The sequence below is a fragment of the Microcaecilia unicolor genome, chromosome 6, assembly GCF_901765095.1.
Source record: "Microcaecilia unicolor chromosome 6, aMicUni1.1, whole genome shotgun sequence".
Classification (NCBI taxonomy): Eukaryota; Metazoa; Chordata; class Amphibia; order Gymnophiona; family Siphonopidae; genus Microcaecilia; species Microcaecilia unicolor.
Genome location: NC_044036.1, coordinates 93,940,182 through 93,965,427, shown reverse-complemented (window position 1 = coordinate 93,965,427; position 25,246 = coordinate 93,940,182). Strand labels below are relative to the sequence as shown.

General features: G+C 41.4%; 1 protein-coding gene across 1 annotated transcript; it reads left to right on the top strand.

Moving 5' to 3' along the window:
• The first annotated feature begins 545 nt into the window (after positions 1-545).
• Positions 546-11,139, top strand: LOC115473325 (glutamine synthetase-like). Its single transcript, XM_030208185.1, has 7 exons — positions 546-662; positions 5,072-5,251; positions 5,633-5,794; positions 7,120-7,266; positions 8,079-8,206; positions 8,801-9,000; positions 9,516-11,139. The coding sequence occupies exons 2-7, from the start codon at positions 5,086-5,088 to the stop codon at positions 9,832-9,834; spliced, it is 1,122 nt and encodes a 373-aa protein (XP_030064045.1). The 5' UTR covers positions 546-662; positions 5,072-5,085; the 3' UTR covers positions 9,835-11,139.
• Positions 11,140-25,246: the final 14,107 nt, after the last annotated feature.

The window sequence follows — 25,246 nt, the reverse complement described above, 5'->3', positions numbered from 1 at the left end:
TCTTATGCAAGTGAAGAATGTATTGATTAATCAGATAAAAAGGAATTGTCTTGTGTTATGCAGTTGTATGTTTATTAACTTTGAATTCCTTGCTATTAAATTTGGATATCTACTTCTCTTTTGGTATTTACTGAAGGGCTAATTGTGTTACAATTGTTTACATGTCTGAAATCATTCTTTACTCAGGAATGTCCAGTTTTCTTTGGGGGGAAGAGGAGAATCTTGTTCATGGAAAACGCCCTCTTTTTTCAGACTAGACAAAACGGACTTTTTCTCCCCCCCCCCCCCCCCCCCCCCCGCTATCAGGCAGCTTGTTTTTCTCCTTGAGTTGCAACTTAAAGGGGGGGAGGAGGGGTCGGAGATTTCTTAGGAAACCCTTTCGCTGTGGCTTTTGCCCAATGGCAGCTGTTTCATGAGTCCAGCAGTAGAGCATCAGGTCCAGATCATGTTGCGCTTCAGCCAATCAGAGAGGCCGGGGGCCAGGCTTCAGCCGGCATTAAATGAGAAGCCGGCGGTATCTAGGCTGTGCAGAGTTAAGAATCGGATTAAAAGAAGCAGAGTAACGGACAAGAGAGCTCAGCGTCGATTTGCCACCCGCACAGCAGCTACCTACCTACCAGCTATTATCCATCAGCTTCTTACCGTCCGGCAGCAGAACACAGGTAGCTAATCCTTCTGCCCCTTCCCACTCCCCTGCATCCAACCCCCACCCCAATAGTGAAGCCTTTGCCAGGAGTAGAAGCGGGGGCTCCTCGATCACATCAGTGTGCAGCACTATTCATAATTTTCAGCTAATGTATAGAGAGAGCAGGATGCATCTATGCACGAAAGAAAAAACACACAGGCTTTCATTACAGGATGGCTGATTTTTGACATGTGGTGGTTTCTAATGGATTTTGAAGGCTGGCTCTTTTTTTTTTTAATGATTCAGAATAGATGTTTACATGATGTTTTTAGACTGAAATCTTTGCTGCTGTTGTGCCAATATCAAGACAGAAGGGAAGCCCCTTTGTGTGACCTGGCGGCTGTGGCTAGAAAGTTAAGGCAGCAGTGGGCAACTCCTACCAGTTTCACCGGCTCAGCTGTTCTTGACCCTGTAAGGTGTCAGGAAGAAACAGGTACCGTCGAGCTTTTGAATTCCTCCAGCATGATCCAGGATCAAGCTAGTTTCAGATCATAGAGTGGCTCTAGGGTAGCTGAGTACCCCAGGGGCAGCTGAAAGAAAATGAATTTCAGAAAGGAAACTCATCAGTCTTGCTGATTTTTCTCGTTTAACCCCTGCCACCAAATGAATTCTGCCTTCAGAGTTGAAAAAGGAATGTGAGAGGTGAAGATTATCAGGGAAGGTGGTAGAAAATTGTTTTTCATTATGTGATGTCCCTGGATTCTCAGAGTACCTACCTTAAAAACAGATCATTATTTTGTTTAGATTGCAGCAATCCTTCTCCAAAGAAGGGAGGAACGCTTCCTGCTCCAGCACTCACCCACTAAGGTGCTGGAGCCAGCACTCCTTCCTCCCAGAAGGGCTGCATCTCCTGGTCAAATACTCCCCCTCCCACGAAGGGTTGCATCCCTCTGGAGCCAGTACTGTTTTCCACCCAGAAGGGCTATGTACTACTGGAGCCAGCACTGTTGTCTCCCCAGAAGGGATGCATCCCTCCCCCCAGAAGTGCTATGGCCCCCCCTGGAGCCAGCATTGGTTTCTCCCAGAAGGGCTGCATCTACTTGGATCTAGCAGTTATTCCCCCCAGAAGGGCTGCATCCACCTGGATCCAGCACTCATTCTCCTCTGAATGGCTATAGCCACTTAAGGAGGGCTGCATTTACCCAGATCCAGCATTAATTTTCCTCTGAACGGCTGGATCTATCCATATGCAGCACCCATTCCCACCAGAAGAGCAGCATCTACCCATATCCAACACTCAATCCCACCAAAAGGGCTGGATCTACTCTGATCCTGCACCTAATACCAGCAAAAGTGCTGAATCCACCTGGATCCAGCACTCAACTCTGCCAGAAGGGCTGGATACACCCAGAAACAACACTCATTCCCACCCAAAAGACAGGATCCACCTAGATCCAATTCTCATTCCCACCAGAAGTGCAGCACTCCGTTTTAATGTAGTACTGAGAGGATCCAGGAGATCCGGAGGATCAACCTTTGACCTTTTTACTGTGATGTTTTTCCAGCTCAGTGTGCAAGGACTTACCTGACTTAACTTTCCTACTTTCAAAGATCAAAATGTACAGGTTCTAGAATAAAAGGATCCTGGGATGAAGATGAACTAACAGAATTGGAAAAAAAGTCAAGTGGAGATAGAAATACAGGCGAAAAATTAAACTAAACCAAATAACAGAATGGCAAATAGGATTCTTTTGGACAGACTAGGTGCTGCCTTTTTTGCCACCCCATTCACTCATCTCCTCTATGCTGGCTCTAATTCTTCTTTTCTTCCTTTTTCGTTTTCTGCTTTCCTAAATTCCTCCTCTATGCAGCTTTTATCCTCTTCTCTTTTTCTCTGCTGTGCTTGTTCTCCTCATCTGTTCCTGGCTCCCTCCTCTCTCCATTCTTTCTGCCATACATCCTGCCCTTTACTTTTTTTTCTTGCTATCCTTTCCCTGTCTACACTCTGGTCAATTTCTTTCTTTTGCTCCTCTTCACTGCTGTCCTTCCTTTCTTCTCTCTGTTCTTTCTCAGTTAACCTTGCTTCCCCCCTCATCCCTTTGTGCCAGCAGGGTAATTTGAACACAGAGCTGCTACCTCCCACCTCCCCTCTGGACTGGATCTCCAAAAGAGAGTAAAACCAATCAGCCTCAGGAGAAAATCAGTGGCTTGTTCTGTCTGTTAATCCAGATAAGCACAAGAGACACAGAGGCACCAGGATCTTTAGTATCAGTTGTTCTGTTCTGCTCAGCTATACTTTAATGGCTCTTAAAGCTTGAAACACTTTTTAGCTTCATCTCCTATCCCACTCTTGACAAATATTAGGTAAACATGTTACACTTTTTTTAGGTTCTATCTAGAGACAGTTATTTCCTTCAGTGGTGACAATGGACACTTTTCATGACACGTGAAATCTGGTGAAGCAAGGAGGCTTCCATTACCCCACTGCTCGTTTGTTAACAAGACCCTGTTCTCCAAGCTTGGGTGGACACACTTGGATTTTCATGTAACTTTTTCCCATTGATGTCATCCACAGCCTTAAAGGCTGACCCCTGCATTTTCTTGTCTTTCTAGATGTGTCATACAATTGCCTGGTCCCACGATTTGTGAGAGGGGGTACTATTGTGGAGTAGTAGCCTAATGGAGTGGAGGAGTGGCTTACTGGTTAGAGCACAGGCCTTGCAATCCAGAGGTGACCAGTTCAAATCCCACAGCTGCTTCTTGTGATCTTGAGCAAATCACTTAACCCTCCATTGCCTCAGGTACAAACTTGGATTGTGAGCCCTCCTGGGACAGAGAAATATCCCAGAGTACCTGAATGTAACTCACCTTGAGCTACTACTGAAAAAGGTGTGAGCAAAATCTAAAGCCTATATAATAAACCACACCTCCAACATTCTGAAGCTGACTGCATGGCTGAGGCATTCCTGCTCTCTGTATCCATCTCCTGAATTGACATCACGTACTTCCGGGTTCGTCACAAGCAGAAGTGACCAACCACACGAGGTTTCTCAGCTTCAGAATGTTGGAGATGCATTCTATTAAATAGGATTGGTCAGTTCCTTGAAGCACAGCCAGAGCTCAGCGTCCTGCACAGTAACGCTCAGACACCAGAGAGGGGGGGGGGGGGCCTGACACCAGAGAAGGGGGAGGTATCTCTGTCACACACACTCTCTCTCTCTCACAATCAATGTCTTTCTCTCTCTCACTCTCACACGCTGTCTCTCACACACTCTATGTCTCACACTGTATCACATTCACTCTCTATGTGTCACACAGTCACTCACACACTCTCTTGGTCTCATACACTCAGTGTCACAGAGAGTCTGTGTCTCACACACTCTCTCTCTCACACTGTGTCTCACATACGCACTTGCACACACTCATTCTCACATACACACACACTCGCACCCATCTCTCACACACACACTCGCACAGTCACTCTCTCTCTCACACACAGTCACTCTCATATACACTCTCTCAAACATACACACTCCGAGGAAAACCTTGCTAGCACCGTTTCATTTGTGTCAGAAATGGGCCTTTTTTACTAGTAAATAAATAAATGGTTAGTGTAGTGCCTTGGTTACCTGGCTCAATTCTCATTGCAGCTCCTATCTACTATTAGGGAAAGGGGATGGGATTTAATAAACTGCCTTTCTGTGGTTACAATCAAAGCAGGTTACACATTATATATAGGTACATATTTTGTACCTGGAGCAATGGAGGGTTAAGTGACTTGTGCAGAGTCACAAGGAGCTGCAGTGAGAATTAAGCCAGGTAACCAAGGCACTACACTAACCATTAGGCTACTCCTCCACAATAGTACCCCCTCCACTATTGTAAGATTTTTGAGGAAAGGGGCATGATGGCTTTTTTTCTGCCAGCTTTATAAAAGGATCCAACATTCAATGACAATCTGAAATGTGTCATCAGTGCTACCCATGGCGTACATCCGCTTGAGAAAATCTGGAGGTCTTTTAGAGATGGAGAGGATGCTGGTGGCATTAGTGCATAAATTACTCCACTTTTTGCCCTGGAAATTTCTATATTATGATAGTATCTTTTTCATTGATAAACTGTGAACTAGTTTTGCACTAGCGCAAAAAAACTGATACCCTCCCCTGAATCTGAATCCGCAATCTCGTTTGTCCGCTTGTTTTCTCAACTGTTCTCAAGCACCTTTCAAGACTAATAAATAATCCAAATGTATGGGAGGGGCAGATAGAACAACTGTGTTTCATATTTTGTTTTTAGTATGCAATAAATGAGATAGTGTGACCTAAACATATTAACAAATGTTTAGTGCACATGAAAAGTTCTCCTTGCCCCCTTGTAATATACAGCCAGGACCTGATAAGCAGCCTCTGAGCACACTCACAGCTCTGCCTATTCCCCTCCTTACAGAATTTCTTGCAGCCATGTCCACCTCAGTCAGCGCACAGCTAAGCAAAGCTATGAAGCAGATGTACTTGGAGCTTCCTCAAGGAGACAAAGTTCAGGCCATGTATATTTGGATTGATGGCACTGGCGAAGGATTGCGCTGCAAGACACGCACATTAGACTTTGAACCCAAGAGCATTGAAGGTAAGCCTCAGGACACCATCATCTTCTGGGAAAGGCCACCTGAGATTTCAGACTTATAAGGATGTGGACAGGCAACAAAATGTACTATTTTATTTTCAGTGGTCTGTATTTACTAAGAAGGAGGGCTTTAAATAAGGCAGGTAGAAGAGATCCTCAGGCTGCTTGCTAGTGGGGAGATGTTATGCACTTGAATACTTCCCATTGTTGGAAACGCATCCATTTCACTAGGAGAAGTGTTGACTGCTGCACAGTAGCACAGTGGCTTATGGCCTTAAAGATTTCTTGCTCTCGCTTGGGCCTCTTTTGGTTCCACAGTGTGTCGTCTCCTTTGGCAAAAGTTCTCACTGTGTGCTAATCTTCTACCTCTTTCTTCCTCCCAAGATCTTCCTGAATGGAACTATGATGGCTCAAGCACCTATCAGTCTGAGGGCTCCAACAGTGATATGTATCTTATCCCAGTTGCCATGTTTCGGGATCCTTTCCGCAAGGACCCTAACAAGCTAATTTTCTGTGAGGTCTTGAAGTACAACCATACAACAGCAGGTGGGTTTAACAAATCTGTGTTCCCTGGAATCGCCATCTTCACCCTGCCAGTGTCTAGGAAAGAAAGAGCAACAGATTCCAGGAAGAAGTCTTAAGTGAATTTGAGAGATCTCTTATCAGAAAGATCCATGCAAACTTTTCTACGAGGAGCAGGGACAGTAATACAGCTTTTTTGTCTAGGAATTTGTGCTTCATCCTGGAAACTGCTATATCAGCCTGAGTGAGACTAAGGGGTGCTTTTTTATAAAGAGGCAGTAGGGCTACTGCTGGGTTTTTGCATGGCAAATCGACCCCACTGCCGTGTTCATCTAGGAGCCTGGTGGCAGTTCTGGGTCTGGCGCATGCCATCTCCAGTGCTAGAAAATATTTTTTATTTTCTAGATCCAGTAGGTGTGCCTTGCCCGATTATTGCCAGGTTACCCGCTGGAGCCCTCACCGCCTCCTCTTTGCAATTTTTTAAGTACCGCAGGACCATTTACTGCCTCCTTTAAAAAAAAACAACAACTTTTACCCGCTGCAATAAAAAGTGGCCTCAGTACACGGCAATCTCATGTGCTGACGCCACCTCAGGCCATCTTTACTGCCACTTGGTAAAAGGGTCCCTAAGGCTACATAGTGACAGCAGAGTGACTCATTGATGTCCCATGGTTATAGGAATACGCTCTACATAGTGAGACTAGGAAAACGAAAAGTTGTCCAGAAACCTAAAGACAGAGTTAACCAAATCCCTTTAACTTTTTAATTCAGAAAAAGACCTCAGTCATTAAAGTTTGTGACTGGTCAGTATTCATAATTCTAAAATACATTAAATCTGTCTAGTGGACCTTTTTATACATTGTACCGTGAGCAACTGTTACACAGCTCTGTGCATCCGTGAGGATGAAAGTCTCCATATGAGGTGGAAGAAGTATTTCCCACCTGTGCAAGGTCACTCTTCCTTTCACTCCTATCTTCATCATCTACTATATCGCTAGGTTAGTATTTCAGTATCAGGAGTGCAACAGTCTAACTTGCAGTTAGGATCATGTCTCTTAATTTTCAACAGGAGTCTGATCTTCTGTGCTCTCCTGCCTCTGGTTTCTAGTGGTCACCTCATTGCTGTATGTGCTGAACTCTGCTCAGGTCATAACTTCCACAGCGCAATAACGTTAGCTCATACCTTGACTTTCTACTCAGGTTCAAGATGAGATTATTGGGAATCTCAATGATACCTTATGATTTGCACCCTACTAGGGGAGACCGAACCTTGGAGGGTGGGCAGATATGGGAAAAGCCTGCACTGTTCATACAGAAAGTCTGAACAACAATTCTTCTTGTTTCCTCAGAGACCAACCTAAGGAATTCATGCAAGAAGATAATGGACATGGTAACACATGAGCACCCATGGTTTGGCATGGAACAAGAATATACCCTATTAGCAACAGATGGACATCCATTCGGCTGGCCTACTAATGGATTTCCAGGACCACAGGGTAAGCAGCAAAATGCAATGCTAAGTTAAAAAAGATGCAGTTTTACAGTGATCATCAGAGAGACCTGCACCGCAATTAGCTGCTTCAGAGAGATGGAATGAACTAATGCACATTTCCACTAAAGAGTGGAGGACTTGTAATAGCTATAGTAAACACATTTCCTAGGCTTAGGCTTGAACTGTGTGGAGTGTGGACAGATCCTGGCAGGAATGCACTTACAGTTAAACTTTCCTTCTATCATTGTCCACTAAAAAGCTGCAGAATTCCCCTTTGTTCTGTAGTTAGAATGGGTGTTCAGTAGCTCTTTGTGTCCAAGAACATATTACAAGTTTAACATTTTGAAACTGTTTTTATGTAAGTAATGATTACATGACATGCTCAGGGTCACAGAGAGGCAGGGATAGTAATGGGATTCCTCTCAAACTTGACTTTTTTATCCATCTGTTGATGGGACCTGATCTTATTTTATGGTCATTAATGGACTTCTGCTAAGAATCTCTTAAGCTATTTGGTCAAATGGCCTTGTATTTAATGAGGTTTAGTGGCCAAACCCATAGTTTGTGGCCAGCACTGGCCTTAGGCTCTTTGTTGCACAGATTTGAGTCTATTAAGTGCTGACTAGGCTACACAACCTCACTAATTGCAGTAACTGAAGAGGGTCAGATGACATACAGTCTTTTCATCTTTCGCATCCAATATGTTGATAATCCAGCAGCTATGAAGCCTTCATGCTGCACTGATGTATACTTTTCTGCAGTGTAGCCACAGGATGGTCTAAGCTTTTTATAATATTTCTTAACATGATTTTGCAGGTCCATATTACTGTGGTGTTGGGGCAGATAAAGCTTATGGCAGAGATATTGTTGAAGCACATTACCGTGCCTGCCTGTACGCAGGGGTAAAGATTGGAGGAACAAACGCTGAAGTGATGCCAGCACAGGTAAGTGTAGTTCTGCCTGTTATCAGGGAAGTAGACTTCACTATGAGGGGAAGGGGGCTGTTCAAGAGACAGATACTGGAGCCCTGGCTCCTATTCATGGCTGGTAGTAGCAGATCACTACTCCAATGCTCACAGCAGTCACTGGTAGAACATTCTGTGTAGTTGAGTGCTGAACAGACCAAGGAATGGAGATCTAGGCAAGCCAAACATTGTTATGTCCCAAATTCCAAGCTGGTCTACTTTTCTTAACATCAGTTTCATCGTCTCCAGATGAAAACTGGAGTGTAATTTTCAAGCTGTTATTTTAAACTGGTCCTCCACAGTGATTGGTTACAGCAGTCTTTTGCCAGCGGTCTCCACTTTCAGGATATCATATGGTTCTAAATTAGAACATTTTCCTCAACAAATTTTTTAGGAAAAAGTAAAATTTAAATCTAAAAGTGCAAGAGTTGGAAATATCTCACCTACCTATTTGGAATAAGAAGTACCTTGTGCCCAATAAAAACTAAAACATTGTTACACTGCTGTAGGCAAACTGTAACTTTGTCCTGATGACTTAAATAATACGCTTTGTCTCCTCTATGCTCGGTGTAGTGGGAGTTCCAGATTGGGCCATGTGAAGGCATTGACATGGGAGACCACCTCTGGATTGCTCGTTTCATCTTGCACCGCGTGTCTGAGGACTTTGGGGTTATTGTGTCCTTTGATCCTAAGCCCATCCCTGGGAACTGGAACGGAGCTGGCTGTCACACCAACTTCAGCACGAGGCCTATGAGGGATGCTGGAGGCCTCAAGTAAGTGTGGTCACAACACTGTCAGCACAACATAGGAAATTCTAGAAAGAGACTGGGGGAACTGTAGAAAGAGATTGTTGTGGATGGGACTAAATATCTGACTACACAAAAGAGAATGTCATTGGGAATCAGAAGGGTTGACTTGTGAATTGCTCTTCATGCAATTGATTACTTGTCACCTATTTCAGAAGTTGTTTGAATTCAGAGGGTTCAGATGCAGATCCTTCTGTTTTAAATTTTAACTCTTAGGATGATGCTTACAATTAAGAAAAGTATAAGGTGGTTAATATATAATTGTCCTTTCAGAAAAGAATATTAGTATGGGAAAGTGAAACAGTTAGGAAAGGGTTCAACAGCTAGAACTGGTAAGGATCTGAGATCATGGACGCTGTCAATAGACAGACAAGAATAAAGCCCAGAGTCTCTGAGTTGCCTGGTGATATTTTACAAGAAGGCTAAGAAACCCAGAGAGCAAAAGACCCCCTCTAATTAGAAATGTTTTTCTTTTTTTCCAGGCAAATTGAGGAAGCCATTGATAAACTGAGCAAGCGTCACAAATACCACATCCGTGCCTATGACCCCAAAGGGGGCCTGGACAATGCCAGACGTCTGACAGGCTTCAATGAGACCTCAAATATTAATGATTTCTCCGCTGGAGTAGCCAACCGTGGGGCCAGCATCCGCATCCCGAGGACCGTAGGGCAGGAAAGGCAGGGTTACTTTGAGGACCGCCGACCCTCAGCCAACTGTGATCCTTATGCTGTGACAGAAGCCCTGATCCGTACCTGCCTCCTGAACGAAACAGGGGAAGAGCCATTTGAGTATAAGAACTAAATGGACTGCTGTCAGGAGCCTGGATTCCTACTATTAATGTACTTGCACTCTGAATAAGGGTAAAATTCCCAGGTTTTAGAGGGGATTTTTACATTTCTTCCACTAATTCTTCATGAGGCAAAAGGAGAAGGGGAAGAGAGAGAGAGGGGCTTTTAAAGTTAATGAAGAAAAAACTTTAGCCATTTACAATAGATTTGATTTTGTCCTTACCGTAACTCATTTTTGGTAACTGGGAGTACTGCTTGCATTTGGTTCTCATATTAGCACATTCACTGCTAAGCATCAGCAAGCAGTTTTCTGAGACTTCTGTCTATGAACAAGCAGGGTTTCCTATGTGAGAGCCAGAGGCACAGACCATGTTTTTACATTGCTCCTCGTCACCCCCATGTCCATTAACCTCTATGTTCTCTATTATCACTAACAGGAGAGAATTTCCACTTCCTCTCTTCCTGAGGTAGTGTGCTGACCTCCTAATGCCTCCTACGTTATCACCCACCAGCTGTTTTTTAACATAATGAAATATAACTGGATCAAAGGAATATGAACAACTGATTGTACTGTTTCCCCAGTAGCTGCCACTCCATTCGGCATCCTTTTGGGCATGTAGTATTTTTCTATTTAAATGTAAAATAATATTATGTATGTGTATATCTATATAAAAAAAATGTATATGTATATCTATGAAAGTAATACTGTTGAGTTAGAATACTTGTGTCTGAAGCTGTGGACTGTGATGCTGTTATCCATTCGGACCCAGGTGGGATTTTTAGGTGAGGAGGGGGATGGGATGATGTGACAGGTAAGCTGTCATGGCGCTGGAAGGAAGAGTAGCTGCTTTCCACGCTGCTTTCATTGTAAAACCCACAGGATACTTGTTCACAGATTTAGACATAATAAAATCATACTAAGAGAAAGACTGGCTGCTGGGTATCCACAAGTGACTGGAACAAAATGAACTTTGTGTTTTTAAAAGAAAAGGATTTTAATGTAAAAGTTGACTGGTCAACTTAAGCTTTGTACTGATAAGCTATACTTTATTTTCTTGTGGATGTGCATGGCACTAAGCAGGGCTTTCAGTGGATGGTTTTCTTTACAGTTTCCTCCTGTGTTTGTTTTCTAGTTGTCCTTTTTTGTTGAGGTATTCAATGTGTATTTGTGTTTGTACAATGTTCACAGTGACTGACCAGGACAGCACTCTGCACCTCTTTCATAATGCTCTGTAGAGGTCCACAGCCCTTCATGGGTTTTATACAGGCGTATCCGTCATGGTACAAGTATCTTCCTCTGGATTGATTTGCTTCCAGACAGGGATTTTTTTTTTTTTTTAACTAAAATCTTAATCCAAATATTTTGTCTGTTGTGTTTTTATTTCATCTGGGTGAGAGAAATTAAATTATAGAAGGGGCTGGGATGGTATGGGGCCTTCCTCTCGTAAAATTTTGAGTAGGGGACCACTCTCTTGACCCTGTCTTGAAATTAGACCTGTGTGTTCATTAGACCTGGCTTGTAGGTCACACACACTGCTCCACAGGCACATTGGAAAACTGTTCTCACTAACTGATGAAGTCTTTTCAATTATAAAGTGCTGATGAGACCCTGATGGACTCCTGATGTAAGGTAAAACACAGGGGGTCTTTTACTAAAGATTAGCTTGAGTTATCTGCAGCATGACCCATTGTTATTCCTATGGGCCATGCTACAGATGACTTGAGCTAATCTTCAGTAAAAGACCCCCAAAGTTAACTATATTATCTATTAGCCTTTAGGGATTTCCCCCTCAGATTATTCTCTGTCAATTCTGCATTTGTTAATTCTGCCTTCTCTTCCTCTCCTACATACATCTCTCAGCTGGATTTGCTTCTAAATGTCTCTTTTTTTTTATGCAGGTTAATACCGGAGACCAGCATACATTCAGAGCAGATTTCCCAGCTCTGTCTTGCTACACATTCCATACTAAGTCAAAGGAAAAGGATAAAAGAGGCCTCCTATCTAATCCATCCCCCATCCAGTTCAAACACCCCCCACTCCAAACACATACACACATGCCAGCACCAACAATTGCACTTAAAGTATTTGCTTCCTGGGCCATGCAGTGCCAGTACCACAGTATGAGCCATGACATCTTGTGGCTCATGAAACAACTGGAAGGAGAAATAAAATAGCACCAAAAAACCCGAGCAACACAGAATTTACTTCTGAACTAGCTCTGCACAATCCTTTGTAGGCACCAGCATCAACAGCTTCCTTGATCCTTCCCCTTGCCTCACAGAGATCATCACACAGCAAAAGGAGAGGGACTTATATGACTGTACAGTGGGTCAGGTCCTCCTTTGCTGGCCTAGACCTCAGTGTTCATTTGAACTGCACAAATTTACAGAGGCTGACACAGTTCAAAAGGAACAGTCCGACCTAGGGTGGCAGAGGATGGGGCTCAATGTGCTACTGCTTACCTCTTCCTTCTCTTGGCATGTGATTGGGGCAGGAGGAAAAGGCAGGCCAAGACCATGTGAGGCTAGTACCAGGGAGCAAGGAAGGGTTAGGGTCACTGGAGCAGGATAGGGGATACCACAGGGGTAAAGAGAGTGCAAGGTTGGGGGTAGGGGAGGCAGTGGAAGCTAAGTGTGCCATTGGGTGGGGGGTGAGGACAGAGCAAGATGAGAGTGTGCCATATAGGATTGAGATATAATGAATTTAAAAAATTAACAATAAATATTCCTCTACTCACATATTTAGCCAGATAACATATTCAACCAGAAAGGCTAAATAATATGTCTTAAAATTGTATAAATCTTAGACAAAAATGATTCAATTTTTAAGAGTACTCCATTCAGCTTAATATTATCAAACCATATTTAGGTGCAAAAAAAGTGTTCAGTGTATTTTCACACTAAATCTGGTTTTATCAGTATGTCATTATATAAAAAAATTATTTGTATCAGAAAATGTTTTTCAAAAAGATAACTTAGAATATATAATAAAAACTTTTATCTTCAAAAGTAGAGGTGGGCATTAAATGTAATTAATGTGTTAAAATTTTAATGGAAACAAAACTTTTTAGCATATGTTTTACATATTTGATATTTTTGACAGCGTCATGGGGTGGGCCTGAGTTCAAAGTGGAAGTGCACAAGAACCCTGCCTACCATCCAGCATCTCTTCCTCCTCCCCCCCCCCCCCCCCCCACCCCCAGCTGCCCTTTGGTACCTTTTTAAACCTTTGCTAGCAGCACCTAACACATATCTGCTGCTCGCGACGGACCCAAGCCTTTTTGTTCTGGTCCTGCCTATACAGAATCAGAAAGTTGCATCAGAGGGAAGACTCAGGGCCAGCATGAGCAACAGGTATGAGTCACTGCTAGCTGCTGGTGAAAAACTAAAAGGTTTAGAAATATTTGGAACGGCATCAGGGTGGAGAGTTGAGATTCTGATCACCGGTGGGGGGAGGGGGTGGAGAATGGAAGGAGAGAGAATGGATAGGAGGATGTTAGGAGGATTCATTTTAAGTTTAAAAGTGAGATTTAAATTCTGATTTCATTATAGATGGAGTCGAAAATGTATTTATTGAATGGAGAATCTCTGTTGAAGAACAAAAGCACGGCTGTCTATAAGTATTGTAAGAAAGAATTCAAATATTGCAGCCTCACAACACTACAATACCATCTAAGTTCAAAGCACGTGTTCCACTCTTATATCAAGTAAAACTAGTGAAAATGCTTCGTCAACAGTCCATACTATCTACGTTTATAAACAACAAGATGTCAATCAGCAGAGCTCAAAACAATGCAATTACAGACGCTATAGCATGTTAGATTGCAAAGGACTGCAAGGCCATACAGTATTGTCACTGATACAGGACTGCAAGATAGACTGAGGGTAGCGATGTCAGATGATATCTACAAATGTCCATCAAGAAGAACAATTTCAAGAAAAACATTGAATATCTTCAAAAAAATTTAAATGAAGAGAGTAACGATTTTGGCAGATGCTATTTATGTTGCCATTACATTCTTGGACTTCCATGGTCAATGACAATTACTTAGGAGCTTACTCTCACTTTTATTGATAAGAATTGAACTCTTCAGTTGTTTGCGCTAGGAATTTTTAGTTTCAGTGAGTGACATACATCAGAAAATATTGAACAACACATTATCTCGGTGCTAAATGACTGGAATAACATCACTTGGAACAGAATAGGTCCAAAACATGACTAATGTCTGCAACTGCGTTGCCATACCAGTTTTTTCCATGTATGGCACCTTCGCTTTAGCTTTCTATAAATGCTGCAATTAAAGCAACCAACTTGAAAATGTGTCTTGCAAAGTGCAGAAAAATCATTGGGCATTTCAAACATAGTCTAGCTAACAATGCAGAGTTAAATAAACAGCAGAAATGTAAAGGTCTGCCAGAAGAAAGCTTGATAGAAGATGTGCCTACATGATGGAACAGCACCCACAATATGCTTCAGCAATTTTAGAAACATAAGGATGCAATCATTGCTGTATTGGTCAAGCAGAAGTATTTGTTGCCACTCAGCAGCTAAATAGGAGAAGATACATAAAGTTTCAAGGATGCTGCAGTCATGCAAAACAGCGGCAGAACTACTCGGATGTGAGAAGTACAATTCATGCTCTATTGTGTTACCAACAATTTCACATCTGGAGCATGAGTAAACAGATTCTGAAGATAATCCAATATATATTACAAAAGTCGAAGAAGCTTTTTATGCTGACATGAATACATGAAAGCAGAACTTTAATTTGGATGGGCTAAAAGTTGCATCTGCCTTAGATCCAAGATTTAAAAAATTAACTTTTCTAAAGCCTGTAGATTGAGAAGCCATATGGAATTGTGTAAAGCAATTGCTGTCTTCAACAACACCAGCCAAAACTATAAAGTCTAAAGAAGTCAAAGAACCATTGCTAAAGAAAAGGAATCTGTTTAATTTTCTGCCTGATTCAGTTGATGTAGGCCATGAACAGTGTTGATGCTGAAATTTGATGCTACCAGAACCAGTCTTATTTGGAGAAGATAACATTTTGAATTGGTGGAAATACCAGATATCCAACTATCCAGCCTTTTCAGCCTAACGCTTCTGGGGAGGAAAAACTTACCTGTGTATAGTATGTAAACCACTTTGATTGTAAACACAGAAAGGCGGTATATCAAATCCCATCCCCTTTCCCTTTCACCAAGCAACCAGCCTGGGAGCTGGAATACTGCTAAAGCAAAACAAAGCATTGTTCTGCCACAAATTTAAAAAGAAAAAAAAATACACTGCAGGGGCGCACTTACCATTCGGGCAACCAGGCAGTGCCTGAGGGCCCAGAACAGTTGGGGGGCCCTGCACTTCCCTCCCCATGTGTCCATTTCTCAATCTGCTTCCCCTCTGCCTCAGGTCTGGCACTACTCATCTTTCTGAACTACTCTCCTCCTCCCGCCCGCGGCCCAGTATCTCCTCCTGTGTCTGACACCTCTCCCCTTTAAAACCTGTATTTCTGTGGTAGAATGGCAGCGACTCCCTTCAGCTATCTGTGACTAAGCTCGCAGCCTGCTGTCTGGTGCAACTTCCTACTTCCACAATGGCGGGACAAAGATGATTTTGGACTCAAGAATAGTAGAGATGGAGGAAAAAGAGATGTTAAATGCATGGAGGGAGGAAGGGAAGGGAGATGGAGAAATGTTAGATCCAGGGGCAGAGGGGAAGGAGGACGACAATAGATGTTAGACACATGGGGTGGGTGGGGTAAGGAAAGGAAGCGAGATGGATAAACATTGGACCCAGGGGCAGTGGGGAAGAAGGAACAGAGAGGGAGAGATGTTATACTCAGGAAGGAATGGAAAGAAGAGAGATGGAAGGACCTGGGGGTGGAGGGGAAGGAGATGGAAACATGTTGGGTCTGGGGGTGAGGAAAGGAATAAGGGAAGGAAAACAGATGGGAGAGACGTTGGACCTGGGGGCACAGGGAAGAAGGGAACAGAGAGAGAAATATTATACTCGGGGAGGGAGGGAAGGAAGAGAGACGGAGAGATGTTAGACATCGGGGGTGGAGGGGAGGGAGGGAGAGATGTACCCCAGGGAAGGGACATAGGGAGAGAAAGAGAGGGAAAGATGTACCTGGAGGCAGAAGGGAGAGAGAGATATGCTGGACCATGGGTGAAGACAGTGGTAAAGTGGAAGGGATATCAGACTACAGGGCTGCAGGGGGAGGGGCAATACTGAGAATGTTGGAACCATATGGGAGAGGCCATGAGAGGTTGTCAAGGTGATGAGTAGGAGGAAGACAGAGGATAGAAATGTGGTATTACTACTACTACTACTATTTAGCATTTCTATAGCGCTACAAGGCATACGCAGCGCTGCACAAACATAGAAGAAAGACAGTCCCTGCTCAAAGAGCTTACAATCTGAAGAAAAGACTAGACGAAGTTCATATTTAATATAAAAATTTTACTCTGATTACCATCAATTGGGGTAGTCAGGAAGCATTTCTTGATAAGCAATATACAAGCCAGAATGAATGATCAAAACAAAGCAATGTAAAGCAAAGAAATCAGGATGCTATATACAGACAAAGAAAAAATTCAAAATGCTTACTTATTCCTTTGTTCCACTCTCCTTATAATCTTCTCCTGATATCACGTGCTTGCAGGCTGTATGCAGGCAGGCTGTAACATACCATAAATCCTTAATGTATAGCAGAACATATGCTGCATCTGGTTCCCATTATCCACAGACTTTCTGGAGCCTGCCTTTGGCTGATGTGGGCCTCATGTCTCAGGAGATTTAGTTTAGTGTTGAAACAGCTTGTTCTGCATGATCTTTGAAGCTTTCCACTTCTATCTTTCATGCTTTTATTCAACAAATCTTTCATACTTTTGTTCAACAAATCCTCCCTTTTGAGGCCTGGTATTCCAGGACTCAAACATCTGTTTTAGCTCCAGTCTGTTTCCTTACCTCCCTTCTAAATCTCCTCCCCCTTGTTATTTATGATATGCTGTGCCTGCAAGCTCTGCCTTTTCATCATCTTTATACATCTTTCAATATTTCTGCTGACATATTAACGTTCTATTCATTCCTGATTTCAGTTATCATTGTTATTTTAAAAGCATCCTGGCACATCCACATCTTTGCAAACATGCTAATACACATGTTACACAGCCTTAAACAGATTCAACTATACTAGGGTACAAAATTTATATCTCTTTTGAATACAGACAGTGAGTTTCATCAAAGGGAAGTACACTGTCATTCTTATGTTTCATATAAGAACAATTATAAGGATAATGCCCAATTGCATTAGTTAATGTGGCATTAAAAATTACACAAATTAAAAGCATAATATTCATTGAATCAGTTGTTACAACATTCTGCGTGTAAGTGCACTTTATCGGGGGAATGTGTTCAGTTGTCATACTATTAATCAGACACCAACATGATGTCTGTGGGCACTTGTCCATAAGCAATATAAATAGTCTCATTTGTCCAATGAAGGTTTTCATCATCCCTTACACAGGTATTATTGGGATCACAGACATGATTTTATCATTGTAGTCCCATATATCATAGCTGGCAAGGACAAGGATGATGTCAGTCAGTGGGCACATATGATACAATCAGTCAAATTCAACATCTTGGCCGCTGCAACAAGTCTATTATCATATGTGTTCATTGTCCATTAACAAACAACAACAGTCCAATACCATCATGTTTATTCTTTGTCCATTTCAGTATTATTGATTCGTCGAATATCTGATAAATGTATCCAGGAAGTATGACCTTCCAGACGGGCAGCGGTCTGAGTAAGGGCCGTGATAGCAAAAGGCCCTACATACACAGGATCTTTCCATGTTTTATGTGTAAAGTTCTTTCGCAGTACTAGATCACCTACTTTAAAAGCACAAACATCATTAGTAGTCCCTGCCTGTGATGCTACATTTGTTCGGATCATATCACTTGTCAGGTTCAACATCGGTTGTAGCTTTTGCCAGTACTGAGTTGTGCTATCAGTACTTGCTGTCTGCATCGGGAAGAAATGACGTCCTGTCTGAATTTGGAATGGGGTCAATTTAGTACGCCCATTAGGTTGGGCCCTTATAACCATCAAAGCTAATGGTAACAAATCAAGCCAGGTATATGGTTTACCTGCTGTTTCCTTGTTTAAAGCCTTCAGTAATACTCTCAATTTAGTTTTTAAAATACCATTGTAGCGCTCCACCAAACCATTGGAGGTGGGGCGATACACTGATACTTTTCTGTGTGTTAAACCCATAATCGTTTCCATTTCTTTCAAAACACTGTTATTAAAATGTGTCCCGTTATCAGAAATTATTCTAGACGGATACCCATGTCTTGGCATAATATGAGTTACCAGGCATTGTACCACCTCATGTGCTGTCTCCCTTTTACATGGAAATGCTTCTATCCACCTTGAAAAAGCATCCACCCAAACTAACAAATATCTTTTTCCCTGCACTGGAACAATCATATCAGTGAAATCGATATACCATTCTTTTGCTGGACCTTCTGGTATTGGAAGTGTCCCAGGTGATATTTTAGGACCTCGTTTAGGTATGTTAATATTGCATACCATGCAATTTTGCACAACCTGTTGAATCAGGTTATCAATTTTTAAAGTCCAAAATCTTTGCTCAAATTGTTGCCTCATTGTTTCCTTATTCCAATGCATGGTTGCATGCCACTCAGCCAATACCTTAATCACCTGGCTCATTGGCATACAAGGTAATCCTTCTTCTGCATTAAACCATTCACTTCCCAATTTCATACATCCTCTCTTCAACCATTTTTCACTTTCCTGTCCCTCTGGTTGCCACATTTCAATCTTATCTACATTCGTAAGTGGCCCTTCCTGTGTCTGTCTAGTATTATACAAAATCTTTTCACTTTGCTTAACCACCTCCGTTGCTGCTGCATCAGCCATTGCATTACCTAGTGCTTCAAAGGTTGGCCTTTCAGTGTGGGCCGGGGTCCACACAACTGCAGTTTTTCTACCTTCACGTTCCCTTCTTGCCAAAATTTCAAACAGCAATTTCCAATATGTGTAATGTTGTAGATTTTTACCTGCACTGGTTATCATCCCCCTACGCTGCCATTTTAATATATGATACTGTAGTGAACTTGCAACGTAACCACTATCAGTATATATAGTGACATTTTGAGTCATATCAGTGTGTTGTAAGGCCGTAATAATGGCTAAAAGTTCAGCATGCTGTGCAGTATGGTCAGGAGGGGTTTTATATTGTACTTGCATTATCTTTCTTAGATTCTCATCTACCTGCACGCAGGCAAAGCCTGCAACAGTCCTTTCACCAGCTCCATCTGTAAACCATATTAATCCATCAGATAAGGGTTCAAAAGTAAGACAATGAAATGTAGGGATTTCTATAGTATCAATCTCACCCTCTTGATCGACAGGAAAAAGCAGATCTATCTTATTTCTCTGTTCTTTAGTTAATGGTATTATTCTTATATCTTGTCCTAAAAGTACTGCTTGATATTTTCCAAATCTAGTGGCTGTCAATGCTGTTTGGCTAGGGCTCAACAGCGTTTTAATCGTGTGGTTGGTATGTATTACAATAGGAACAAAAGGCATTTGTGCTCTCCACTTGCCTACTGCAGCCACTATAGCTGTCAGTAACTTTGGTATTTCTTTCATTCCCTTCTCCACATGATTAAAAGAGCCTGACAAAAAAGCTACTGGTGCATTTACTTCATTGTTTTGATTAATCATAGCTGCCCAACTATTTCCCATATCTTTTACCCACAGATGCACAGGTGATTGGATATCTATTACTGCTAACGGTCCTGGAGATAATAAATCCCTCACAATCTTAGCCAATATTATCTTATCCTGTTCTTCCAATACAATTAGTGTATTCTTTGGTGTGGCTGCGGGCAGTTTCAAATGTTTATAAAGTCTCATTACTTTTTGTGTATAATTTGGTATCCATTGTCTGCAGTAATTTAACATTCCCAAAACAGCACGTAACTGGGTAACTGTTTGCGGTACCGGAATCTCATTTAAAATAGATATAACTTCAGGTATAATGACCTTATGTTCTGCTGAAACATTTTGTCCTAAAAAGGTGACAGTAGACTGAGCTATAACACATTTTTCCCTGTTACATTTATATCCTAACTCTCCTAATAACAAAAATAATTTTCTAGTCCATTCTAGGCATTCTGTTTCAGTCTCAGCAGACAGTAGAATATCATCTACATAGACAAACAATGACACTGTGTCAGGCAATTGACTCCTGAATTCTTTTAAATCCATCATTAGTTGTTTTGAGAATACCGATGGACTATCAGTAAAGCCTTGAGGCATCCTAGTCCACCTGTATGTCTCATTCTGTACTATAAATGACGTCAAATCCCTAGACTCTGGATGAAGAGGTATTGAAAAGAATGCATTAGACAAGTCAATAACAGTGTTATATGCATATATATTCTGAGTATGCAGAAGTGTAGCAGGATTTGCACAAATCGGAAATTGATTTTTTGTAATCTCATTTAGCTCTCTTAAATCATGTACTATCCTTACATTGTTTTCCCCTTTCGGGACCGGAAACAATGGGGTATTATACGGGGATACTGAAGGTTCAATAATACCACATTTCAATAATTTATCAATGTGTTCCAAGGTTTTGGATACTAATTTAGGTCGTATGGGGTAAGGGTCTTGCTTCGGCCCCTTTGCTCCTTCTATTAATTCTATCTTATGGGGTTTTGCATTTACAGCTAGTCCATATGGTGAATCACTTGTACTCCAAATATGTTGTGGTAATTCTTCCATAACCCTTACTTTATTTTCATTATTCAACTGTTGAACCATGGTGAGCAAACTTGGTATTTCTTTATTTCCAAAATCTAAACACAATCCTAATTGAGACAATAAGTCTCTACCACACAAATTTACTGGGCAATCAGGTGCCACTAAAAAGGGTACCACAGCCTCCCTTGAACCGTGCGGTTGGCATTCCAATCGCACCAGAGTTGGTTCTGTTAGCCTTTTTCTTTGTTCTATCCCCGTAAATCCCACTGTTGTTCTATACTGATTTGAAAGTTTAACTCCCTGTGGTTTTGCACACAACACAGAGGTACTCGCCCCTGTATCTATCAAAAATCTCACAGGAGTTCCATATTTGCCAATTGTCAATGTAATAAAGGGCTCCCTTGTGTCTAATCTGAAAATCATTCTCTCTTCCTGACACTGGTCTGCATCCAGTCAATAGCATTGGTCTGGAATATTCTGCCAAGTTGGAAAAGCATTTACAGTACCCTGTCTCTGTACTGCAGCTCCTGGTCCCTGTGATTGCATCGCCGGCTGCTGTAAGGCAGTCTGCGGGGCACTCACAGGCATCCCTACTACTTGTGGCATCAATCCTTGCTGCGTCTGCATTTGTACTTGGGGCATTCCTGCATTCTGATAACATTCTGAAGCATAGTGACCAAATTGCTGACAAATCATATTGTTCAGATGTTATTAAAGATTTTAAATCACCTCTTTCCCCTATTAGCCCTACACACAGAACTAGCTAGGACCGTGACTAATTCAAGCCAGATGATCTCTTAACACTGCAGGAATCTCACTTAAAAAAGAGTCAAACAAAGTTAAATTGCAAAGATATTCCACATAGAGAACTAGAAACAGAATAACACATATTTTAAAATAAACAGAGATCAGAATTCCCTATAAGACAAAGAACTTATTTAAATCTAATCTAAAACAATCTTTTAAAAGGAACAAAAAAAATTTCAGTTCTTCCTGACCTTTCTAACCTTTAAAGCCAGACACCCGAGAAATCAAAAACAGATGACATTCCTCAACCTTCAGGCTGAACCAAAGGCTGATTTTCCTGTTCTCGCTGTATTTTTTCTACATCTGCATGAAACAGATCTGCTGCTAAAGAAAATAAATTCCAAATTGTAAGATGTTGTTCTAAGCTTTTCTTCTGCCTAGTTTTATTTTTATTTTCTTGTAAGTAGCTCAGGAGAGATAATAATTTTGGACGATCAAACGACCCATCCTGAGACCAGCTCAAAACAGAATCTTTTGTATCATATTTGACCCATTTGTCATGTATTTTTTCAATCTGTTTTTTTTCTAATGGGAATAATTCTATGACATGCTGCAAAGGGGAGCATTTTTTTGAACTATCTAAATCTAAATACATAGCATATACAGGGGGCTTTTCTTTCTTATCTGCCCCTTTCCCTTTCATTTTATTCTGACTATTACAATTTCTCCTATAAAGCCACAACCTACAAAAATATACTAATGCACTTAAACAAAGAAAATATACAAAAAAGAAAACTACAAAGCTAAACAAATACCACTAATACGTCCACAATGTAAGCTTACTCACGCGTCTTCTTATTTCTCTTTTTAGCAAGCCCAGGAGTCGTCACCTGTATGTCCACTTCAATAGTTTGATCACTCCCAAATCCGTGGTACATAGTAATCAGGCGTAAACAACGCTTGCTCTCTCTCAAAATCCTGTAAAAAACTTCATTAACAACAAACGCTTAATTTGTTCTTCGTCTCGCCTTCTCTTTTCCGTATGCGGCCTACTCCTGGCTGGCTCGCCACTTTGAAGAAAAGACTAGACGAAGTTCATATTTAATATAAAAATTTTACTCTGATTACCATCAATTGGGGTAGTCAGGAAGCATTTCTTGATAAGCAATATACAAGCCAGAATGAATGATCAAAACAAAGCAATGTAAAGCAAAGAAATCAGGATGCTATATACAGACAAAGAAAAAATTCAAAATGCTTACTTATTCCTTTGTTCCACTCTCCTTATAATCTTCTCCTGATATCACGTGCTTGCAGGCTGTATGCAGGCAGGCTGTAACATACCATAAATCCTTAATGTATAGCAGAACATATGCTGCATCTGGTTCCCATTATCCACAGACTTTCTGGAGCCTGCCTTTGGCTGATGTGGGCCTCATGTCTCAGGAGATTTAGTTTAGTGTTGAAACAGCTTGTTCTGCATGATCTTTGAAGCTTTCCACTTCTATCTTTCATGCTTTTATTCAACAAATCTTTCATACTTTTGTTCAACAAATCTAATAGACAAAAAATAAATAAAGTAAGCAAATCAAATCAATTAATGTGATTGGGAAGGAAGAGAGGAGGGTAGGTGGAGGCGAGTGGTTACGAGTCAAAAGCAATGTTAAAGAGGTGGGCTTTCAGTCTAGATTTAAAGGTGGCCAAGGATGGGGCAAGACGTAGGGGCTCAGGAAGTTTATTCCAGGCGTAGGGTGCAGCGAGACAGAAGGCGCGAAGTCTGGAGTTGGCAGTAGTGGAGAAGGGAACAGATAAGAAGGATTTATCCATGGAGCGGAGTGCACGGGAAGGGGTGTAGGGAAGTAGATGGAAGTAGATGGAAGGTAGAATGGAATAGGAGGCTGGGTGGGTGAGACCAGAAATGGGAGAGCTATGGGGTAAGAGAAGGAGAAGGAAAGTTGATAAGTAGGTGAAAGGAAATAGGAGGTGAAGAACTGGAAGGTAAGAAAGAAGGTGAAACTTGAGTGGACAGAGGCAGAAAAGAAAAAATGGAGGAAATAATTAAAAGGGAAAAATCAGTCTGTCAGACAGTTTAGTGGAGGAATGGAACAAGACAGGAGAAGAGGGGAGAAATGACGAATAGACAACTGATGGAAAGAGCAGAAGGCAGGAAAGCAGAAAAGAGAAATTGGAACCAGCATGATTGGAAAAAAATGTCTAGACAACAAAGGCAAAACATAAGTTTTATTTTGAATTTATTAACTGGAATATGTTAGCTTTGGGAAATGTGCATTGCAAGTGGCTTTGTATTATGTTCATGCCTGTGTTTGTATTTCTTCAGTGTTGTGATATGTGCTGAGTTTTACTTCTTGTGGGTTTCAGTTCAAATTTTGTCTTCATATTTCTATTTGTAATCTGTGATCCCTTGTTCTGTATTTGATGAAGGTCTGTCTGTGTTTTGGACATGACTGAGGTGTGGTATTCTGTATATAGTTTTGTGAAGAACTCGGTAGCAGTTTTACTTGTTCTGTTTTGCCAAAGGGCCGTAAGGGTCATGTATGCAGTGTGAGCATCGTCCTTCAGTTGTGTACAAATGAAAAAAGGTTGAGTTTCAGCAGCATTTAGAAAGCAAAACATGCAGATCATTCCAAATGTATGCCCTGGATACACCATTAGCATGATTTAATGATTTTGTATATTTCTACATCAGGTTTTTGTCTAAAGTGTGTTTTAGAAATATTACGACAGGTGCAGAGCCAGTAATCTGTCAGATTGGAGGTTGGGGGGGGGCACATCACCCTTATTGCCCCGGGGCCCAAATCCTTGTCAGTCTGCCCCTGGTACATTGCTAAAGCAAAATAAAGCATTGTTCTGCCGCTATTTTCATTGCTATTTCTTTTTTTTTTTTTTTACTGGTGTTGAAGGGCAGAGCAGGAATTCCCTGTAAGTTTGCTTACCTGTAATGCAAAACGACCCTTGTATAAAGCATTTTCTGTCTGACTGCAGCCAGTGAGATCACTAAAAAGGGTGGGGTTTGAAATGGGGTTATGCAAAAGGGATGGGTTTGGGCAGGCCTATGCAAATAAAACAGGGTAATGGGTGTGGCCATGCAAAAGGAGTGAGGCTATGACATCATATCTGGTGATATCATTGAAAGGGGTGGGGTGTGGGTGGGGAGTGGGCATTGTTTGGACCAAACAGGTGTGGTTTGGGCATGTCCTCATTTCTCATTGGCTGAGAACTCAGAAGTGGGTGCGTCACTTGTCAAAATCAATTAGTTTGATAAATGCCGGTAAGATATACTACTTCTATACTATTGGAAAGAAGCAACACAATTAGCACTGCTATAAATGCTATGAAAGGATTATCATTTAATTTAAAAGCATGGAAATAAAAGTTACTAAACATAAACTGGCATAATAATATAAGGTGATGTCTTTCTTTTTATTTATTGAGTTAATCATCATTTCAAGTGGTTTACATATCGAAAAAAATATATAGAAAGATCCAGATGAAGGCGACATAATTCAATTAAAATACAAATATTAACAATTAATATAATTTTTACAGATGAAGGAAAGAGAAAAGTTTTCAATTTCTTCCTACATACAACACCCCCTCCCCTAATTCTATAAATTTGCGCTCACAATTTTACACTGAGAGGCCAATGCAGAAAGCAACCACGGGATTAGCTGCAAGGTTAAAGGGTTGAATACTGGTTGTATGCGCAGAGGAATACTTATGCTTTGGTGTTAACATTTGTGGAAGACACAACCGTAAATTGTATGAAAATATATGCTGATGAGGTAATTTTGTGGTATGCAAAGAGTACGCTGGCGAATATGAAGTTTGTAATACAGAACAGGAGCTTCAGGT

What these genes read in the sequence shown, in the direction of transcription:
- LOC115473325 (XM_030208185.1), top strand. Translation starts at nt 5,086, where the DNA reads ATGTCCACCTCAGTCAGCGCACAGCTAAGCAAAGCTATGAAGCAGATG. An exon ending in TGAACCCAAGAGCATTGAAG is followed by an intron (nt 5,252 to 5,632) that starts GTAAGCCTCAGG and finishes CTTCCTCCCAAG; the next exon opens with ATCTTCCTGAATGGAACTAT. An exon ending in GTACAACCATACAACAGCAG is followed by an intron (nt 5,795 to 7,119) that starts GTGGGTTTAACA and finishes TTGTTTCCTCAG; the next exon opens with AGACCAACCTAAGGAATTCA.